Source organism: Nannospalax galili, unplaced genomic scaffold, assembly GCF_000622305.1.
Source record: "Nannospalax galili isolate Female #2095 unplaced genomic scaffold, S.galili_v1.0 scaffold948, whole genome shotgun sequence".
Classification (NCBI taxonomy): domain Eukaryota; kingdom Metazoa; phylum Chordata; class Mammalia; order Rodentia; family Spalacidae; genus Nannospalax; species Nannospalax galili.
The window spans coordinates 12,633-30,631 of record NW_008358192.1 but is presented as its reverse complement, the minus strand read 5'-3'; the positions used below and the strand labels follow the sequence as shown (position 1 = coordinate 30,631).

The following is a 17,999-nucleotide window of genomic DNA, read 5'->3' as shown; positions in this document are numbered from 1 at the left end:
GAAGCTAGGGGGCTGGAGAGATGGCTTTGTGGTTAAGAGCACTGGCTGCTCTGGCAAAGGACCCAGGGTTCCGTTCCCAGAACCACATGGCAGCTAACAACGGTCCATAACTCCAGTTCCTGGGGATCCAATGCCCTCTTCTGGCCTCCATGGGCATTGCATGACCTGAGTGTGGTTACATGCAGGCAATACACTCATGTACATAAAATAAAAATAACAAGTAAAATATTTTTTAAACAGTTCTTTTGTGTTTTAATTCTGAATTTGTCCTGTCATCACGGATCCCATCAGATCCGTCAGATGTATAGCTGGCAAGATTCTCTCCCATTCCCTGGGCTGCCTCTTCACAGGATGGAGAGCTTCCTTTGCTGTCAGAGCCTTTTAATTTCTTGAGATCCCTTGTGTCCATTGTTGGTCTTTCCTGTGGTACCGGAGTTCTGTTCAGAAAGCATTACAAATTGAGTTGTCTCACTGTTGGCCCTTCTGAAAACTCATATTCTGGAGTCCTGAGCCCCAGTACTTCAGAATATTACCTTATTTGGAAAGAGGGGGATCTCCTAACAGCCTCTATTCACCAGGATTGCCATTGGATAGAGGCTTTGGAACAGACCTGATGCGGGAAAACGTGTTCCCAGGATATCAGACTTCTATTCCAGTCAGCATCTCCCCGGGCCGTTACAGTTTCTTGGGCCAATTGCATGCAAACAGCATGGTCCTGCATCCTTTGCCAGTGCCTTCCTGTTCATAGTGGGGTGTGGGATTAGAGTATAAGCCAGCTGACAGTGCTGGTGACCACAAACCCAACATCAGGCCTGGGATTGGTTCATCCATGGTGATTATGCCCAGAGCTGGACAGAGGCCCACAGCGCCTGAGTGCAGGCTGTGGACTGCGGGTGGAACACGTGGGCCTGCCTTAGCCCCACAGGCTTGTGGGGATTGCAGGGTCTCATGGCTCCATTTAAACACACTAATGGTGGATTTGGGTCAAACGTTGGCTTGAATCGCCCTCTAGTGCCGGGACAGGGTAACATGCCAACAGAAGATGTCCTCTGAAGATAGGCCTGGGTGCCATCCAGTGCTGGATGTGGAAGGGACTGCAGGCTGAACAGGCCGCTCAGAAGCTGTGGAAAGAAAGGCTCCCGCTGGGCTGAGGGAGCCGGCGGACGTCTGCTAATCGCCAGCCTAACCCAGCTTGTTAGTTTTTGCATTCCTGCCCTTAGTAACTAGTTTCTACGATCTCTCTCTCTCTCCCTCTCTCCCCCCCCTCTCTCTCTCTGCCGTAAGAAGGTACTGGATGCCCTGGAGCTGGAGTTACAAACTGTTGTAAGTCACAGGATGTGGGTGCTGGGAACTGAACCCGGGTCCCCTGGAAAAGCAGTATGTGCTGGTACCCACTGAGCCACCTCTCCAGCCTCCAGTCAGTACTTTCTTAACACACAGCATCTTATCCTTGTTCCTTAATTCTCCAGAGCCTTTGGAATGGAAGGGGTGGTTGTTTAAAACGAGCGATTATTTAATTTTCTTTCACAGAAGACCTGCCCATCACTTGTGGTGCATCTGTAGTTAGTATTATGCTCTTGGAGTGGGATGAACCCCAGTGCTCTGAGCTTGTGGGCCAAAGGTTCAGATACTGAGCTACAGCCCCAGTCCGGTGGAAGGACACCTCAACTCCACTATAACCTAGCACCCCTTCAAATGGAAGATGCTTCAATGGAAAAAAATACAAGTGATCAAAAAATCCAACCAATGGCTTAACACAGGATATACAAGCCTTCTGCAGAAACACAAGAAACGTAAGAAATCAAGGCACTGTGATGCCTCCAAAAATGATCAGTTCCACAGTAACGGATTCTAGTGAGAATGAATTAGATGAAATCGCAAAGATAAAAAATTATTATAACAATATTTTAAAAAACTATAGAAGACACAGAAACTCCTGTTTGAGTCCAAAGAGAAACAAAATAAACAGCCAGACAAAACAAGGAAGTCAAGAAGGATATGAAAGAGAAATTCAGCAAAGAGATATAAACACTGGAAACACAAAAATGAGTATTGTAAGTAAAAACCTCAGTAAGTTCACTGCAAAAAGGAGCCCTCACAATAGAGCCAGTCAAGTGGAAGACAGAGCAGTGCGGCTGAAGACCATCAGACGAGTTGGCACATTCAGACAGCAACACAGATAGAGTTAGAACATATGAAATGAACATGGAAGATCCATGCGACGCCATTAGGTGCCAGCTCTGAATCATGGACACTGAACTATGAACTAAAGGCAGAGATGAGATTGGGCATACATTCTACTCAGTACATGGAACTTTCTTCAAAGTACATGGAACTTTCTTCAAATAGACACTTTCTGGACGTAAGTCAAATCTTAAAAAAAAAAAAATCAAAGAATCAAAACAATTTCTTGGATCTTATTAGGTCATTGCTGAATAAAACTCAAAGCCAGTAACAAGAGAAACTGCAGAAATATACAAACGTGGTACTGTGAGCAATACACCTGTGCATTGCGTGTCACTGAGGAGACGGAGGAAATGAAAATTCCTAGAATTGGCTAGACTGCCAGTGAGCTCTGGGGATCTGCCTGTCCTGGTCTCTCACCCCCTAACTTCCCCACAGCCCTAAGGTGACATTTGTGGCTTTTCACTGGGTGCTGGGGATCTGAACTCAGGTCTTCTTGCTTGTACAGCAGGCACCTTACCAACTGAACCATTTCCCAACCCCACCTTCTAGAACCGACTTTCTTTTCTTTTGCTGCGTTAGACTGGTGAACACTGTGTGAACTCTTTGGAAGTGACTCGGGCCCATTGAACCTCGCCAGCATCAGTCCTGATGACTTAACACAAGGTGCCTCATTCTATGTGACTGAGGGACAGGATGAAATTGCCAGATTTTTAAAAAAAATTTAGTCTTTTTGAGACAGGGTCTCCCTGTAGTCCCAGCTGTCCTGGAACTCACTATGTAGACCAGGCTGGCCTTGAACTCACAGAGATCTGCCTGCCTCTGCCTCCCCAGTGCTGGTACTAAAGGTGTGTGCCACCATACCCAGCTTTGAAATTTCCAGATTCTTATGGTAGAAAATTCTCTCTTTCCATACACACTAAAACTCTGTTGGAACCATGCTATCAGTCCCAAGATATCCAGATCTATGACTTTACTCATTTTTTCGTTTTATTTTATTTTATTTTTTGAGACAGGGTCTCTCTGTAGCCCCGGCTGGCCTGGATCTTGCTATGTAGACCAGGTTGGCCTTGAACTCACAGAGGTCTGCCTGCCTCTGCCTCCCGAGTATTGGGATTAAAGGCACGTGTGCCACTATGCCTAGCTGATTAACTTGTTTTATGTGCATGTATGTGTGTGCATGTGTGAGCATGTGTGCATGTGTGTGTGGAGGCTAGAGGTCAGTCTAGGGTGTCACTCCACAGTAGCCATCCAGCTTGTTGGACACAGGGTCTCTCACAGGGATCTGGGGTTTGCTGATTATTCTAGGCTGGCTGGCCAGCAAGCCCCAGGGATCCACCTGCCTGTCTCAGCCTCCTGGGTGGTGGGGTTGTAAGCCTGTGCCACCATGCCCAGCTTTTTACTTAGGCCCTGGGTGATGCTTGCATGACAAGCACTTTACTGACTGAGCCATCTCCAGGGGCCCAGTTTGATCAGTGTCTACACTGGCTGGAATCCTGGGAAGTAAATCAGTGGAACTCTGAAATTGAATTTTGAAAAAAACCCAAAAGAATGTCCCAGGCTGGGTCTTTGTAGCACAGTCCTATAACCTTAGCTAGTCCGGAGGCTGAGGTGGGAGGCTCACAAGTACAAGGCAAGCCTGGGCAGCTTAGTGAAACCCTGTTTCAAAATAAAAAGAGGGCTGGGGCTGTAGCTCAGTGGTAGAGCACTTGCTTAGGATTCATGAGGGCTCAGTCAGCCTCTAGTCCTTAAAACACCAACCTGCCCAGTGTTTGCACTGTGTTAAAGAGGTCGGTACTTTACCACAGCACGGCTGACATGAGATCTGGGTGAAGGAGAGAGAAAACCAGACTCTTCCTGGTGAGTATTAACTGATGGTCTGTGAGAATTCTAATTCTCTCCAAGCACTCCATGGCAAACATTCTGGTTCTAAACCTTAGCTGTGCTAAAGATTGGTGAAACCTAGACATGTTGAATCAGAAACAGCACTTGGAAGTAGAGAAAGCGCTGTCTACAGCTGAAGTCTGAACAGACCGATCTATCTTCCAAAGTCACACACAGGTCAGAGAACTAAAGTTGCATCCCAGACCTGGCTCTGGGCCTCACTCTGCGTCCCCCAGACTTCTGCACACGAGGACATTAACTAAAACCTCTCAGGGCGCTGCACCCTCATGTGTCCCCAGGGTCCCCAATATCTGCTTTGAGTGGCTGCTTCTGGGGGGGGGTAGATCTGGATGACCACAGGGATCCCTGCACCTGTGCTCCTGCATATGGCCCTAATATATGTCAGGGACACTAAAGTCAGACGAAACACCCTCCGGTTCAGGCCACACTATGCACTGACTGACAGTTTCCTCCTGTATGTCAGAGATTTCCCTACCTGGGAAGTGCACATTGCACTCTCCAATCAGGAGGTGGAATTCTGTGACATCATCAGTTACTAGAGAAGGCTGCTCCATGAGGTGTCCACAGGACCACGGTGTTTCCAACACTGGGACATGTGAAAGACAGCAGTGACTTCATGTGAAGTGGGAGCAGTTCATTAACTTACTGAGATCCTCAGCATTGAGCTGTGGTGCAGTGAGGCCCAGGTTCAAGGTCGCCTGGCCTCATCCTCCCTTGACCTCCTTGACTCTCGAACACCTTCAGACAGAGTTGTCCAAGCAGCCCTGTCTTGGTGAGGTCAAGGCTCCTGCAGTGCTCAGACCAGCACAGGCCTGGCTCACTATGGAACCAATTAAAGTGTTTCAGATGTGACTGGATCAAACATTTAATGCTAAATAGTAAGGATCTTTAATAAAGGGAATTTCAAGTTTCAGAAGAGGACCCTCATACTGAATGTCTAACAAGCAACTGATGATGCTGTTCATATCTGATGCTGATTGGTGACTCAGCACTGAGATACCCAACCCAGCACCAGAGCATTGAATACCTGGTTCTAAGTACTTGGGATGTGGGTAGAGAGGATTCTGTTTCCACTCTGGGAGACCACCATCCTCCCCTCTCCTCAGCATGGTGTGTCTGAGGCTCCCCAGAGGCCCCCGCCTGGCAGCTCTGACGGTGATACTGATGGTTCTGAGCCCTCCTGTGGCTTTGGTCAGAGACGTCCGACGTAAGTGTGCACCTGAGGTGCTGAGCTCCTGTGGGTGGGGGAAGGAAGGGAGCTACATCCTCACTTTGCCCATGCTACGTCTTTAAAATTTGTGGTCTTTTCTTGTGTCATATTCCCTCAGGGTCCAGAGAGGATGTTAAATTATTTTCTTGTACAGTGCTTGTCTTCATGTTGAATTATGCTAGACGAAGAGACGTCGCTTTAAAAAGAGTTCATATGTACAATTTCTATCCTATTTTGTATGTGTAGTTCTGTTGTTTTAAGTAAAAATGACAAAGTCAAACATTAAACTAATCCAAAGGTTTTTCTGAGAGTGTTACAGAGTCAGAAGGAACAGGAAGGGTCTCGCTCAGCTTTACAAATAAGAGAGACCATGGCATTTGTCTTCGGAGTCTGGGTTATCTCACTCAGTATAATGTTTTCCAGCTCTGCCCATTTACCTGCAAATTTTCTGATTTTATTTTTATTTACCGCTGAATAGAGTCCCATTGTGTGTTTGTTCCTCATTTTCATTATGCATTCATAAGCTTAAAGATATTTCGGTTGTTGAAGTTTCTAAGCTATTATGAATGGCGTGGCAATGAACTTGGCTGAGCAAGTTTCTCTATAGTAGGACAGTGAGTCCTTCGGGTCTATGCCAAGGAGTAGTATAGCTGGGTCGTATGGTAAATATACTTTTAGCTTTGTTTCCTTTCTTTATTTTGAATATATTTATTTATTGAGTTTTTGTGTATTTTATATAATAGAACTTAATTAAATTTAGACCTCCCCCCATTCGCACCCCTCCACGGCCTCCTCCACAGGAGTTCATGCATTCTATCATATATGTTAAGTTCTATCCAGTCATACCTCTAGACAAATGACATTTCTTACTGTATGCTAAATATGGATCCTTTTATTTACAGAAGTACACCACACACCACTAATTTGTTTCCTTGATTTTTTTTTTTTTAGTTCTTTGTATATTCTGGGTATTAATCCTTTATCAGATGTGTAGCTGGCAAATTCTCTCCCACTCTGTGGGCTTTTTGTTTGCTTGGTTATTGTTTCTTTTGCTATTCAGAAGTTTTTAATGAGATCCCACTTGCCAGTTGTAATTCTTAATTCCTGAGAAAATGGAGTCCTATTTAAAAAGTCCTTTCCTGCACCCGGGACTTGTAGGATAGTCCCTATATTTTCTTCTAACAGTTCCAGCATTTCAGATTCCACATTGAAGTCTTTGATCCGTTTGGAATTGGTTTTTGTGTAGGGCGATAAATATGGGTCTAATTTCACTCGTTGCTACGTGTGGGTGTGCAGTTTCCCAGCACCGTTCATTGTAGATGCTGTCTTGTCTCTAGTGTGTATTTTTAGCACAGTTGTTGAATATGAGCATAGTAACTAGGTGCTCTCACATTTGGGCCTTCTGTTTGGTTCCGTTGATGTATGTCTGTTTCTGTGCCAGGACCATGCTGCTTTTGTTACTATAGCTCTGTAATATCGCTTGAAATCTGGTGTGATGATCCCTCCAGCAACAAAGAAAACTATAGGCCAATATCTCTAATGAACATATATACAGAAATTCTCAATAAAATGCACGCAAACTGAATATATGTATACATCAAAAAGCTCATTTACCATGATCAAGTTGGTTTATCCCAGAGGTGCAGGGGTGGTTCAACACCTGTAAACCAATAAATGTAAAAGACCATATAAATGGACTTAAATACAAAAATCACGATTATTTCTTTTATCTTTTTTTTTTAACTTTAAATCACTTTACTGACACAGTAACACAACACACTTGCCTCCCTGACACCCTAACCCAATCTAGATCTCTCTTCCTTACTCTTGTAAAATAAGCTGTAAAAACAGTAAAGGACAGGCCACTTTCCACAGTCCAGCCCTACCCCTAGCCCTGCAGAGCAGGGAACCCTCAGAACCCGTTGGGGGAGGCAGTCAGTACTATGCTTGGCCAGCCAGAGGCATCTCATCCCTCCCACAAGTCCCAGGCCTGAGTTGCTATTCTTCCTCTCTGCCCTTGAGACTAGGAAAGGGACCTTGGGGGCCTGAGCCACTGAGGCGAGAACTCCAGGTGGTAAACTTAAGATGTAGTTTGGCTAGTTTGTTAAGGCCCCGGCACCCCCAAAAAACCACCTGGTGGTGGAGTGAGTGTCAGTGCCCCTATTTAAAATGTACTGATAACATTAAACAGATTAAGCCAGCTTAACCAAATGCCAGAATAACACTAAGCGGTAAAGATGGCAGGGGTCAGACCTGCTTACACCAGGCCAGACACAAAATGCAGAGAAGCCCAGGAGGAGTGTCAAAAAACAACCCAAGGACTCTGCCCAGGAGGCGAAAAGCCCATACCTAGGAGCTGGGGTGACAGGAGGCAAAGAAAGAAAGTACCTACGTCTTAAAAACCAAAAAAGAAAGCCCAGCTGCAGGGAGACCTGAGCCTGATAGCCCTGCCCACCAGGACTCCAGGCCTTGACCCTGGACCCATAGAGCCCTTCCCCCTCCAGGCAATGTCCTCTTCCCCTAGGCTAGATGGAGCACATCACAGCGCAGTTTAAAAAGCTTCTAGTATCAGTTCATAAACATCTTCATTTACTATCGGTGATTACATGTGAATAATATGTTTATTCTGTTCTTTATGGAAAACAATTTCAACGAGTCAACTCCAAGAACACAATGGACAGCCCTCAACCTGAGCCCCTCAGTGTCCTTCCCTAGACAGTGAGAAACCCTCTCCTCTGTCCCCGGGCCGCCTAACTCCCCGTCTTCCCCCACACAGAGGATGGGCAAAGCATCCTCTATGACCATTAGTCCTCATCAGACAAGTTCTAGTCCAGGGGGTAAGCTGTGAACATCACATCTGGCCGAGAGGGGCCACAGGGATGACCGGGACGCACGACCTCAAAGCCCAAGAAGCTGAAGGTCTTCAGGAGTGGAGCTCTGTCTTCCCGGCCCTTCCCGAAGCAGATGAAGACGTAGTTCACTTTCATCTTCTCTTCAGCAAACTCTAGCAGTGCTAACGATCCTTCTTTGCTCCCATCAGCTAACAGTCCATCTGGGATTTCTACAAACAGGCTCTGGCTGGACAGGACTGCATCCCAGAAAGAGACCTTCACCTCGGGGACCTCATATTGGAAGTGGACAATGTGAGGTTTTCCATCATTCACAGGGAGGTCCTGGGTCACAGTGAGCTTCTCATCCTTATATATTAGAGCTGAGAAAGAAGGATCCCTGCCATCCCCTCGCCCACTGGGGATCTTCGACAGTGGGTAAGGGGCATCAGGAGCACCACAGAGGCCTTGGAACAATGTGCCTGCAGTACTGTAGCTGGGGACAGTTACTCAGAGGCAAAATACTACTGTCCTGGGTATTTATCATCTTCAGTGGCTCTGTTCAGGGTGGGAGGAGGCGGCACAGGGAGTGGGCGGGTGGACGAGTTGGTGGGCGCAGGGCTGCATGCGTGGGCCAGTCTCTGCGGGCTAAGTCCCTGTCAGGCTGTGCAGGCCAGCTCTCCTCCTGCCTCAGTGAGCACGTGCCTCCAACTCACAGGATTATTTCAACAGATGCAGAAAAGGCTTTTGACAAAATCCAGCATGCCTTCATGATACAAAGTCCTAGAGAGAACAGGTCCTGAAGGAATATACATTAACATAGTAAAAGCTATTTATGACAAATCCACAGCCAACAATCACCCTAAGTGGAGAAAATCTCCAATTCCACTGCAATCAGAAGTGAGACGGGGCTGTCCACTATCCCTGCTCCTTTTCACTTCAGCGCTTGGAGCCCATAAGGCAAGAGAAGGAAATTAAAGGGATACTAATGGGAAAATAAGTCGTAAAATTATCCCTCTTTGCAGATGATATGATAGTATACCTAACAGATTCCAAAAATCTCACCAAAAACTTCTAGAAATGCTCATCACTTTCAGGATACAAAAATCAACTTACAAAAATCAGTAACCTCTTTGTATGTCAAGAACAAGTACGCTATGAGAAGAAATCAAGGAAACATTCCCGTTCACTATAGCCTAAAGAGGTAAAAGGAACATCTAGGAGTCAGCCTGACCAAGGAGGCGAAAGACCTCTACAGTGAAGACTTTAAACCTCTGAAAAGACTGAGGAAGACTCTAGAGCATGGAGAGAACTCTCATGCTCATGGATTGATAGAATTAATGTTGTGAAAATGACCATCCTGCCAAAAGAAATTTACAGATTCAGTGCGGTCCCAATCAAAATCCCCATGACATTCTTCACAGAAATAGAGAAAAACTATCCTTTAAAAACTTTTGTTTTGATAGGGAAGGAGGAGGGAGGCCAGATGGGATGCAAAGAGCAGAGATGAATGAATCTTGGGGGGCTAGGAAACCCAGAGGGAAATGTGATGCCCTCGAAATCCCATGAGAAGTGCACACACAGTGTCTGAACATTAGTGCATATGTGTACCTGGGAGCTGCTGGGCAAGGATACCAGTGCCAGACAGAAGATACTCCCTTAGACTTGTTGGTGAAGGTAGTCCAGGAGACTCCCCAAATAACACGGGCTATTGCCAAACCTCTTGCTTATCTCCCAGAACTAGTAGATAAGACCCTGCTGCTGAAGACAGGACATACTTTGGATACAGGACTTGAAACAACGGAGCAGGAACTGACCTGGCAGCTTTCTAACTGAAGTTTGGCTATCGTAATGCTGGATGATGATATGCAAACTGCCAAGGGAGAAAAACAATCAATGGTCCAACCCAGGCCCAAACCCTAATAACCATAACGACTGGCATGGCAAACTGCCTCTATTGGTGCAATGGTGGCACTGTTATCTGGGGGCAATCAACAGCCATCTAACTGGACTTAAAGACCTCTCAATGGCAGAGGCTTTTGGACCACTGGAAGCTTGCACGTGAAGCTGTGACAATGGTGGCACTGAGCACAGGACCCACGCCCACTACATTAAACAAGGGCCCAAAGAAGTGGAGAGAAATGGGTGTATGAGTGTATTACCTACACGTATGTAAGTGTACCTGTGCTGTGCAATTCCCAAGATCAGAAGAGGGCATTGGATCCCCTGGAACTGGAGTTATGGACGGTTGTTAATTACCATGTAGGTGCTGGGAATCAAACCCAGGTCTTCTGTAAGAGTAGCAGGTGCTCTTAACCTCTGAGCCATCTCTCACTCACCTTCTCCCCTCCCCCACCCCTTGGGTACACAGATGGCTCACAGTGGACTCAGAGGTGGTCTGGGGCACTCTTACATTCATCTGGTTTGGGCATCTGAAGAGAGATATCTTCCTCCAGATATAAATGATGAATCAGGGTTCCTGTCTCCACAGCACGTTTCTTGCATCAAGTTAAAAGCGAGTGTCATTACGCCAATGGGATGCAGCAGGTGCGATATCTGCAGCGACACGTCTACAACCAGGAGGAGCACCTGCGCTTTGACAGTGAAGTGGGCAAGTATCAGGCAGTGACCGAGCTGGGGCGGCTCCAAGCCGAGCACTGGAACAGCCAGGAGGACTTCCTGGAGCAGAAGCGGGCCAAGGTGGACACGTACTGCAGATTCAACTATAGACTTGTGGAGAAGCTCAAGGTGCAGCAGAGAGGTGAGAAATGGGGGAGGGAGAGAGGGAGACATGAGGGAGGGAGGGACAGAAGGGTGAGCGTGGGATTGTGGGGAAGCAGTTTTAGAGGCTGCCTTGGTGAGTGTGTGTGATTTTGTCAGCGTGTGACGGTGTGGGAGGGAGAGAGCCAGTGTGCCTGTCTGAGGGGGGTGTGCCATGAAGTGACAGACCCCAGAAGAGAAGGGGATAAAGGCAAGGGGAGGACCCGGAGAGAAGAGATGAAGGTGTGTTCCCATGGCCCTTGATGGCAGCTGAGAGGGTGGAGGTGGGGTAAGGCTGGAGCATAGCTTGGGCGATGGGATGTGGCTGGGGTGAAAGTTTCGGGATGGTCTCCACTGACTGCTCTGTTTTCATGCCTAAAATTCCTGCTATTTTTTTGTTTGCTTAGTGTACATATTATTACAGAGCTTAGTGATAGTGCAGTCAGTCTTTAAGTTACAGCTTTGTTATTTAATATACTAACATTACTATTTTCATAATGTGGATGGTATTCAAGTAGTTTCATATTATGTCTTTGTGTAATTGTAATGGGATTTACCTCACATTCCCTTTGTTAGATCTTGTTTACAGAATCACTTAGATACTCTCCTCTCTGGGTGTCAGGGAGGGGTTTGTGTTCTAGTTTGATTTCTGGTGCTGCGATAACCATGGTGATCAAAAGTAACTTGGGGGAGGAAAGAGTTTATTTCATCTTATAGTTTACAGTCCGTCATCAGTGGAAGCCCTGACCCGTGGCAAGACCCTGGAGACAGAACACGGAGGAACGCTGCTTACTGGCTTCCCCCCCTGGCTTGCCCAGATACTTTTCTTATACAGCCCAGACCCAGCTGCCTAGGGATGGCACTGCCTTCAGTGGGCTGGCCTCTCCTACATCAATTAGGAATTAAGGAAGTGCTCCACAGATGTGCCAAGGCTAATCTGAGGAAGGATTGAGGCGCCTTCTTCCCAGGTGACTCTGGTTTGTGTCAAATTGATAAACACCAGCACAATTGATTGCTTGTCAACTTGACATGCAAACACATCCCTGTTAAACTATAATGCTTCCTTTCTTGTTTGTCCCCAAGATGTCATGCTAATATTGACGTCACAGTATAAAACACTGTCCAACTATTAAAATTCCCTGTATTTAAAATGTCCACATTCTCTTTTAAAAATCAATCTCTTAACTGTGGGTTCCTGTAAAATAAAAAAAACTAAGTTACATGCTTTCTTACTCCAAGAGGGGAGAACCAGGCCACAGTTACAATCAGATCAAAGCAAATCCAAACTCCAGCAGTGTGAAGAGCTCTGGCGTCTGGGACTTACTCATGATCTGGGCTGCAAAGGGCTTGAGCAGCTCCATTTCCCTGGCTCCGCCATCTGCAGCACACACAGCTTGACTTGTGGGCTCAGGCCAGCTCCTCTCCTGCCGCCGTCCTTGGGGATCATCCCATGGTCCTGGCACCTTCAGTATGATGGGCTCTCCACCGAAACTGAAGCTGCACCTTCACCCGTGGAGTCTCCGGGCCACGCAGAGTGCCGAGGCTCAGCTGTTAAACGTGATCCCTTAATGCCTACAAACCCAGTACCGCAGGAGAGACTCCTACACTTTACCAAGTTCGGCTGCCAGCTTGTGATGTACCCTTGGCACACCTGGACCACAGCTTCTGTGTGCTGACCCTTAGGAAATACTTCCCAGAAGATTTCACCTCAGTGATGCTTGTCTCTTACGAATTACACTGATTTTCCAGTCCCAGATAGCCAGCATCCATTTCTCCAGGAAAGCACAAGAAGTTTCACTTCCGCAGATTCTTAATTCACGTACATCACACAAACAGCCTTGAGAGTCGCTGAGGGACTCTCAGATTTCCCCTTCAAATTCCACGGGCCAGACCTCCATTGTCTGCACGGCTCTCAGCATCTGCTTCCAAGTTCCCATGGCGACTCGTTAAGCCCTGAGCACTCAATGGCTTTTTGAGCCCAGAGTTCCAAGAAAAGTTCCCCAGTCCTCCCCAAACAACACTGCCAGGCCCATCACAGCAACAGCATGACTCTGGTACCAATTTCTGTTCTAGTCAACATTCTGTTGTTGTGATAAAAACCATGACCAAAAGCAACCTGGGGAGGAGAGGGTTGATTTCATCTTACAGTGTACAGTCCATCATCAACGGAAGCCAGGGCAGGAACCAAACAGAGACCATGGAGGAGCGCTGCTTACTGACTTGCTGCTTCCCCTGGCCTGCTCAGATTCCTTTCTTACACAGCCCAGGCCCAGCTGCCTGGGGCTGGCACTGCCCAGAGTGGGCTGGTCCTTCTTACATCATTTAGCAAGTAAGGAAATGCTCTACAGATGAACCCACAGGTAAGTCTGATGGAGGAAAGTCCTCAATTGAGGTCCTCTCTTCCCAGGTGACTCTAGTTTTTGTCAAGTTGACAAAGACCAACTCTGACAGTTTTGTTCCATGATTGTATGACCCCATGGACATGTAATCATCAGACGTTGAAGTCCTTTCTATAAAATGGTGCAGCACTGTCAAGCAATCTCTGCAAACTCTCTTGAATACTTTAAATGATCTCTAAGTTACGCACACTGGAACCTGGTCCCCAAACAAGGGACTGAATTTGGGGTTCTGACTGATGGGATTTGACAGTGGTGGTTGGATTGGAGGCTTTTTAGAGGTGTAGGCGGGCCACACTGAGGAGGAGCAGGACTTACAGACTGGCCCCACCGAGGCAGAACAGGGCAGCTGAGCAGGGGCCATGCACCGGCTCTACCTCCTGTTTGTTCCTCTGGCAGGAGAGAACCATACTTAGGGGTACGTTTGGTAGAAGGTCTGCGTTGGCTTGGCCAGGGCACATAAGGGAAGTGGGGCTTTCAAGATGAGTGGAAACTATTATCAAAACATCATCTGGAGATGCAGCTGTTGAGCTCTAGAAGAAACAGACTAAACGACTGTTATAAATTATCTGCAGGTTTGAGGAAGGAGCTAACACAAGAATTACCCTTCAGAAGAGCTTTATTAGGAGAAAGAGAGCCTTGTATCATGGTGTGTGTGTGTGTGTATGACAGGCATGAGCAAGCCTTGGAGTGGCATTAGGAAAAACAACCCCCAAGTGTGATGGAGAGGCTGGAGGGAAAGTCTTCAAATTCCTCCCAAAATGTGATTTCTGACATTTATAGATTTTTCAGAGAGTGGCAGGAAGTCTCACAGCCACGTATTTGGCCTGTCCTGTCCTGCTTTTCCCGACTCCTGGCAGGGAGGCCATAAACTTGTCTGGAAGCTGCAGAGGAAAAGGGCTGGGCTTTGGCAGGCTGCAGGAGGTACAGCCAGATTTCTAGGAGGGAGAGAAGCTCCTCGAGGGTCTGTGATCCGAGAATGAGGGAGTTAAAAATTCTGTTCAATTTGGCGCGGAGGAACGCCTTCCCAGATCAGGATTGTATTGTGGAAATTCCCTGCTGGGGAGAGTTCCCTTTGTGGTCTCTCAACGGTGGCCTGTATTGTGCAAACTCCCTAATAGAGGCCGGTCTCTTATCTGGTCTTTCAGTCATGACCTTCTGCACATAGGAAGCACCGGGCCAGGGAGGATCTCTCTGTGCTCCTGACTTACTCTCACCACCTTTCTCCCCTAGAAAAGCCCCAGGTGACTGTGCACCCCTCAAAGACCCAGCACGTACAGCACCACAGCCTCCTGGTCTGCGCTGTGAGTGGTTTCTACCCTGGCCACATTGAAGTCACATGGTTCCGCAACGGCCGGGAGGAGACGGCTGGGGTTGTGTCCACAGGCCTGATCAGGAATGGAGACTGGACCTTCCAAACCCTGGTGATGCTGGAGACCGTTCCTCAGAGTGGAGATGTTTACACCTGCCAGGTGGAGCACCCCAGCCTGCCCAGCCCTGTCACAGTGGAGTGGAGTGAGTGGGGAGGTCCCTGGCCCTGTGAATTCCCACCAGGAAGGGGTGTGGTTACCCTGAGTGGCAGCTTTCTCTCCCCACACACTGTGTGCTGCATGTCCTCTCCTTCTGTGTGGCTCACTGGGGTAGCCCTGTGATATGTCTACAACCACCTCTACCCCGGAAACAGTTATGTGCACCAGACACTCCTGTGACCCTTCCAGTGACATCACAGGGCCTGGTCGCCTGCATGGCCCTGGCTGCAGCCTCTGGGCTGGGGCTGTTTCCCAGCTCTGCTGCAGGTTCATGATGATGACGGACCAGGTGCAATGCAGGGTCACGGCTGACGTGAGGGACGTCCCGTCTCAGCTCCGCCTTTCCTCAGCTGTCACCCCTCATGACTGTACCTCACTGAATTCCAGAGGCTTCGTGTGGGGGGTGGTGTTTCAGGGGGGTCAGGTGTAAATCCCTTCGGGGTGTGGACCTTCTCACTATTCAGGGTGCCTTCTGAATATCATCCCAGGAGTGGACGGTCTGAGTGCTAGTGAAGGTTCCTCCCCAGTCCCAGAGCTCTGAATCTCAGGGTCCAGAGATGGAGACTAGGTTGGAGTTGAATATCTCTAAACCTGGTTTCCTCTCTCAGGGATGAGATCTGGATCCGCACAGAGCAAGATGCTGAGCGGAGTTGGGGGCTTCGTGCTGGGCCTGCTCTTCCTCGGGGTGGGGCTGTTCATCTACTTAAGGAATCTGGAAGGTGAGGAGCCTGGGGATGGTGGAGACTCTCCATAGACATTTCTGGGAAAGAGACACGGCTTTGTTCTAGGATGTCTGTGGCCCTGTGAAGGTGTTCTTTCTTCAGGTGACCTCAGACTTCCAAGGGACTTCTCAAACCAAGAGTCTGCAGTTAAAACTCAAGGAGTCAGGACTTACAGACAAGAGAAAGGAAAACCAGCCTAGAGGTGATGGGTTAAGAAATGACACAGGAAGGAGGAGCCACTGGGCACTGGGTTTGTGTGGCAGAAGCTTCCTAGGCTCCTGCTGTCGGCCTGCGCCCTGTCCGCCCTGGTTTGTGTGGGTTGTGGTGTTAGGGCAATCCCAGGTGGCAGATCAGAGGCTGGGGACACTGTGTCTGGGGACAGCTCTGCTGTATATATTTAAATATCTCCTCGATCCCAGGACAGTCTGGACTTCGGACAGCAGGTAATGCCCTTCCATCCTCTCAGACAGGTTTGCTCTCCCCACAGCACAGGGCAGAGGTGACAGGACACTAGGCAGACACACTGGGCGAGGTTTAGACCCAGGGTCTGGCCAGGACTTTGCCCTGAGCCTTGTTCCCTGCACTGAATGAAGGGCCTGGGCCCCGAAGCAGAGCTGACCCGGGAGCTGGAGATGTTTCTCTCGTCCTCCCGCCATGCTGCCAGGAGAGGCCTGAGATGGTGACAAGGCCATGGCAGTCAGGTCTGGAAACACCCTGTCCCTGTGCTCTGCAGGACTCCGGAGCTGAGGTGGAGGGGAAACGCTGGAAAGGACTCTGCCCTGTCTCCATGTCGTGGAAACGCTCCTGCTGGGCCCCGTTCTTCCACAGACACAGGGCTTTCCGGGACCGGCTCCTCCTGGCCCTGGGACCCCACAGAACACGGGCTCCTGCCGGCTGCTCAGCCCTGCCCTGCCCTGGAATTCCCAGCACAGAAGGACCTTCTCTTCCTCCGTCCTGAGCTGCTGTGTTCAGCTTCACCGTGTCTAGTGCTTCTGAACCCGTCTGTGTCATATATTTGTCTGGTTTCTCAAAGAAACCAGAAACGAAAATCACCTTCTTCATATGATTTCAAGGAGAGGAAATAGAGGAGAGAAAGGATCTGTGGCCAATGTCAGATAAAACATTTCTTAAACAAACTGATACTTATGTATATGATTTGTACTTGTTTAATTTTTATGAAGTGGATTAGATGTTAAAGACAATATAAAGTGAGAACAGACTTACAACAAAGAAACAGGATAGAAAATGCATGTGCGGCTGTGCTGGGGAAGCAGTTAAATCTTGTATCTTCTCTTTTCTAGGAATAAGTTTTATTATCAATCTGACACTGACAAATAAAAACCCAAACAAGCAAAAAGCAAACAAAAGGTTAACACCAGGGCCAGGTGGTAGAGGAAATTATATCAAAGAGGAAAGAAACCCCAAACCAAAAACCCTAAACATAGGAAATAAATATTAAAACCAAAACGGGCGTGGTGGTTCACCCCGCAACCCCAGCACCCCAGAGGTAGAAGCATCAGTTGTTCCAAGTCCTCCTCAGCTACCCTGAGTTGAAGGCCAGTCTGGGATACGGAGACCTCTCAAAAACCATCAGTCAACAAACCAACCAACCAACCAACCAACCCCTCAAAAACACAAGCAACCACCCACCTACAGACTCAGAAACCCCAGGGGTTTGGTTGGTTGCCTTGGTACCCAGATGTCAAGGTACAGATGGAGAGTTTCTGCAAGGCTTCCAAAGCTGCAGGGAGCCCTGGGGTGCCTGGTGAGGGTGGAGGCTCAGGACATGGGCCCTGGGAGTCCCGCCTGGCCCTGCGTTGGGGACTAAGGTCTCTGAAGGAGAACCCATTAGGCTCATCAAGTGCAGGAGGCTTCGATAGAAGAACTTGTACTCCTGGGACAAGGTGGGGCTGAACCGGTGGGGTGGCTGAGAGGCTCCGGGTCCTTGCAGAGCTGCGTGTACCTATGCTGGTGGTACCAAGCCGTAACTTGCTCCTCCTTTAGGTTGAGTTTATCGGCCAGGCTCTTTAAGACCTCCTGGGCAGGGTAGGAGTTCTGGAATTATGCTGAAAACCTCGTGGTTCAGGGACTAAGGATGTCTTTCCATCTTGGAAAGACAGTTCCAAGTTCAGGTGTTTCCTTATGTTGAATCTTATTATTGTGTAAGGATAACAGCATCTGGGTATTGATGTAAACCTCCACGTTCTGGTGGTATGTTCTTGTGAAGCAGCTGGTGGGATTCAGAGGAAGGTGTGAGTTGGTTGAGAGGCTAGAAGGTTTTGCTTTGGTTTTCATCTGAGGAGTTTGTTTCAAATATAGTTCAAGAGAAAATGTAAATAAGTAAGTTTATTTCAGAATAATGATCTGTTGAATTCAGTTTCTCAGCTGCCAGAGACAGCTGATTCTTAAGGAATTTCAGGAATATATGTATAATATGTGTGTGTGTGTGTGTGTGTGTGTGTAGT

The 17,999-nt window shown here is 48.0% G+C and overlaps 1 protein-coding gene and 1 pseudogene across 2 annotated transcripts in view; one reads left to right on the top strand and one right to left on the bottom strand.

Annotated features, from left to right (window-relative positions):
• The first annotated feature begins 5,196 nt into the window (after positions 1–5,196).
• Positions 5,197–17,999, top strand: part of LOC103724457 (HLA class II histocompatibility antigen, DRB1-10 beta chain-like) — a 17,078-nt gene continuing 4,275 nt past the window's right edge. Inside the window, exons 1-4 of one of the 2 annotated variants that reach the window (XM_008821553.2) lie at positions 5,197–5,296; positions 10,619–10,888; positions 14,517–14,798; positions 15,421–15,531. In XM_008821553.2, the coding sequence (XP_008819775.2) occupies positions 5,197–5,296; positions 10,619–10,888; positions 14,517–14,798; positions 15,421–15,531 (763 nt within the window). The remainder of the gene's footprint in view (positions 5,297–10,618; positions 10,889–14,516; positions 14,799–15,420; positions 15,532–17,999) is intronic. The other variant, XM_029557870.1, reaches the window with a different exon arrangement.
• On the bottom strand, positions 8,104–8,674 carry LOC103724401 (annotated as a pseudogene).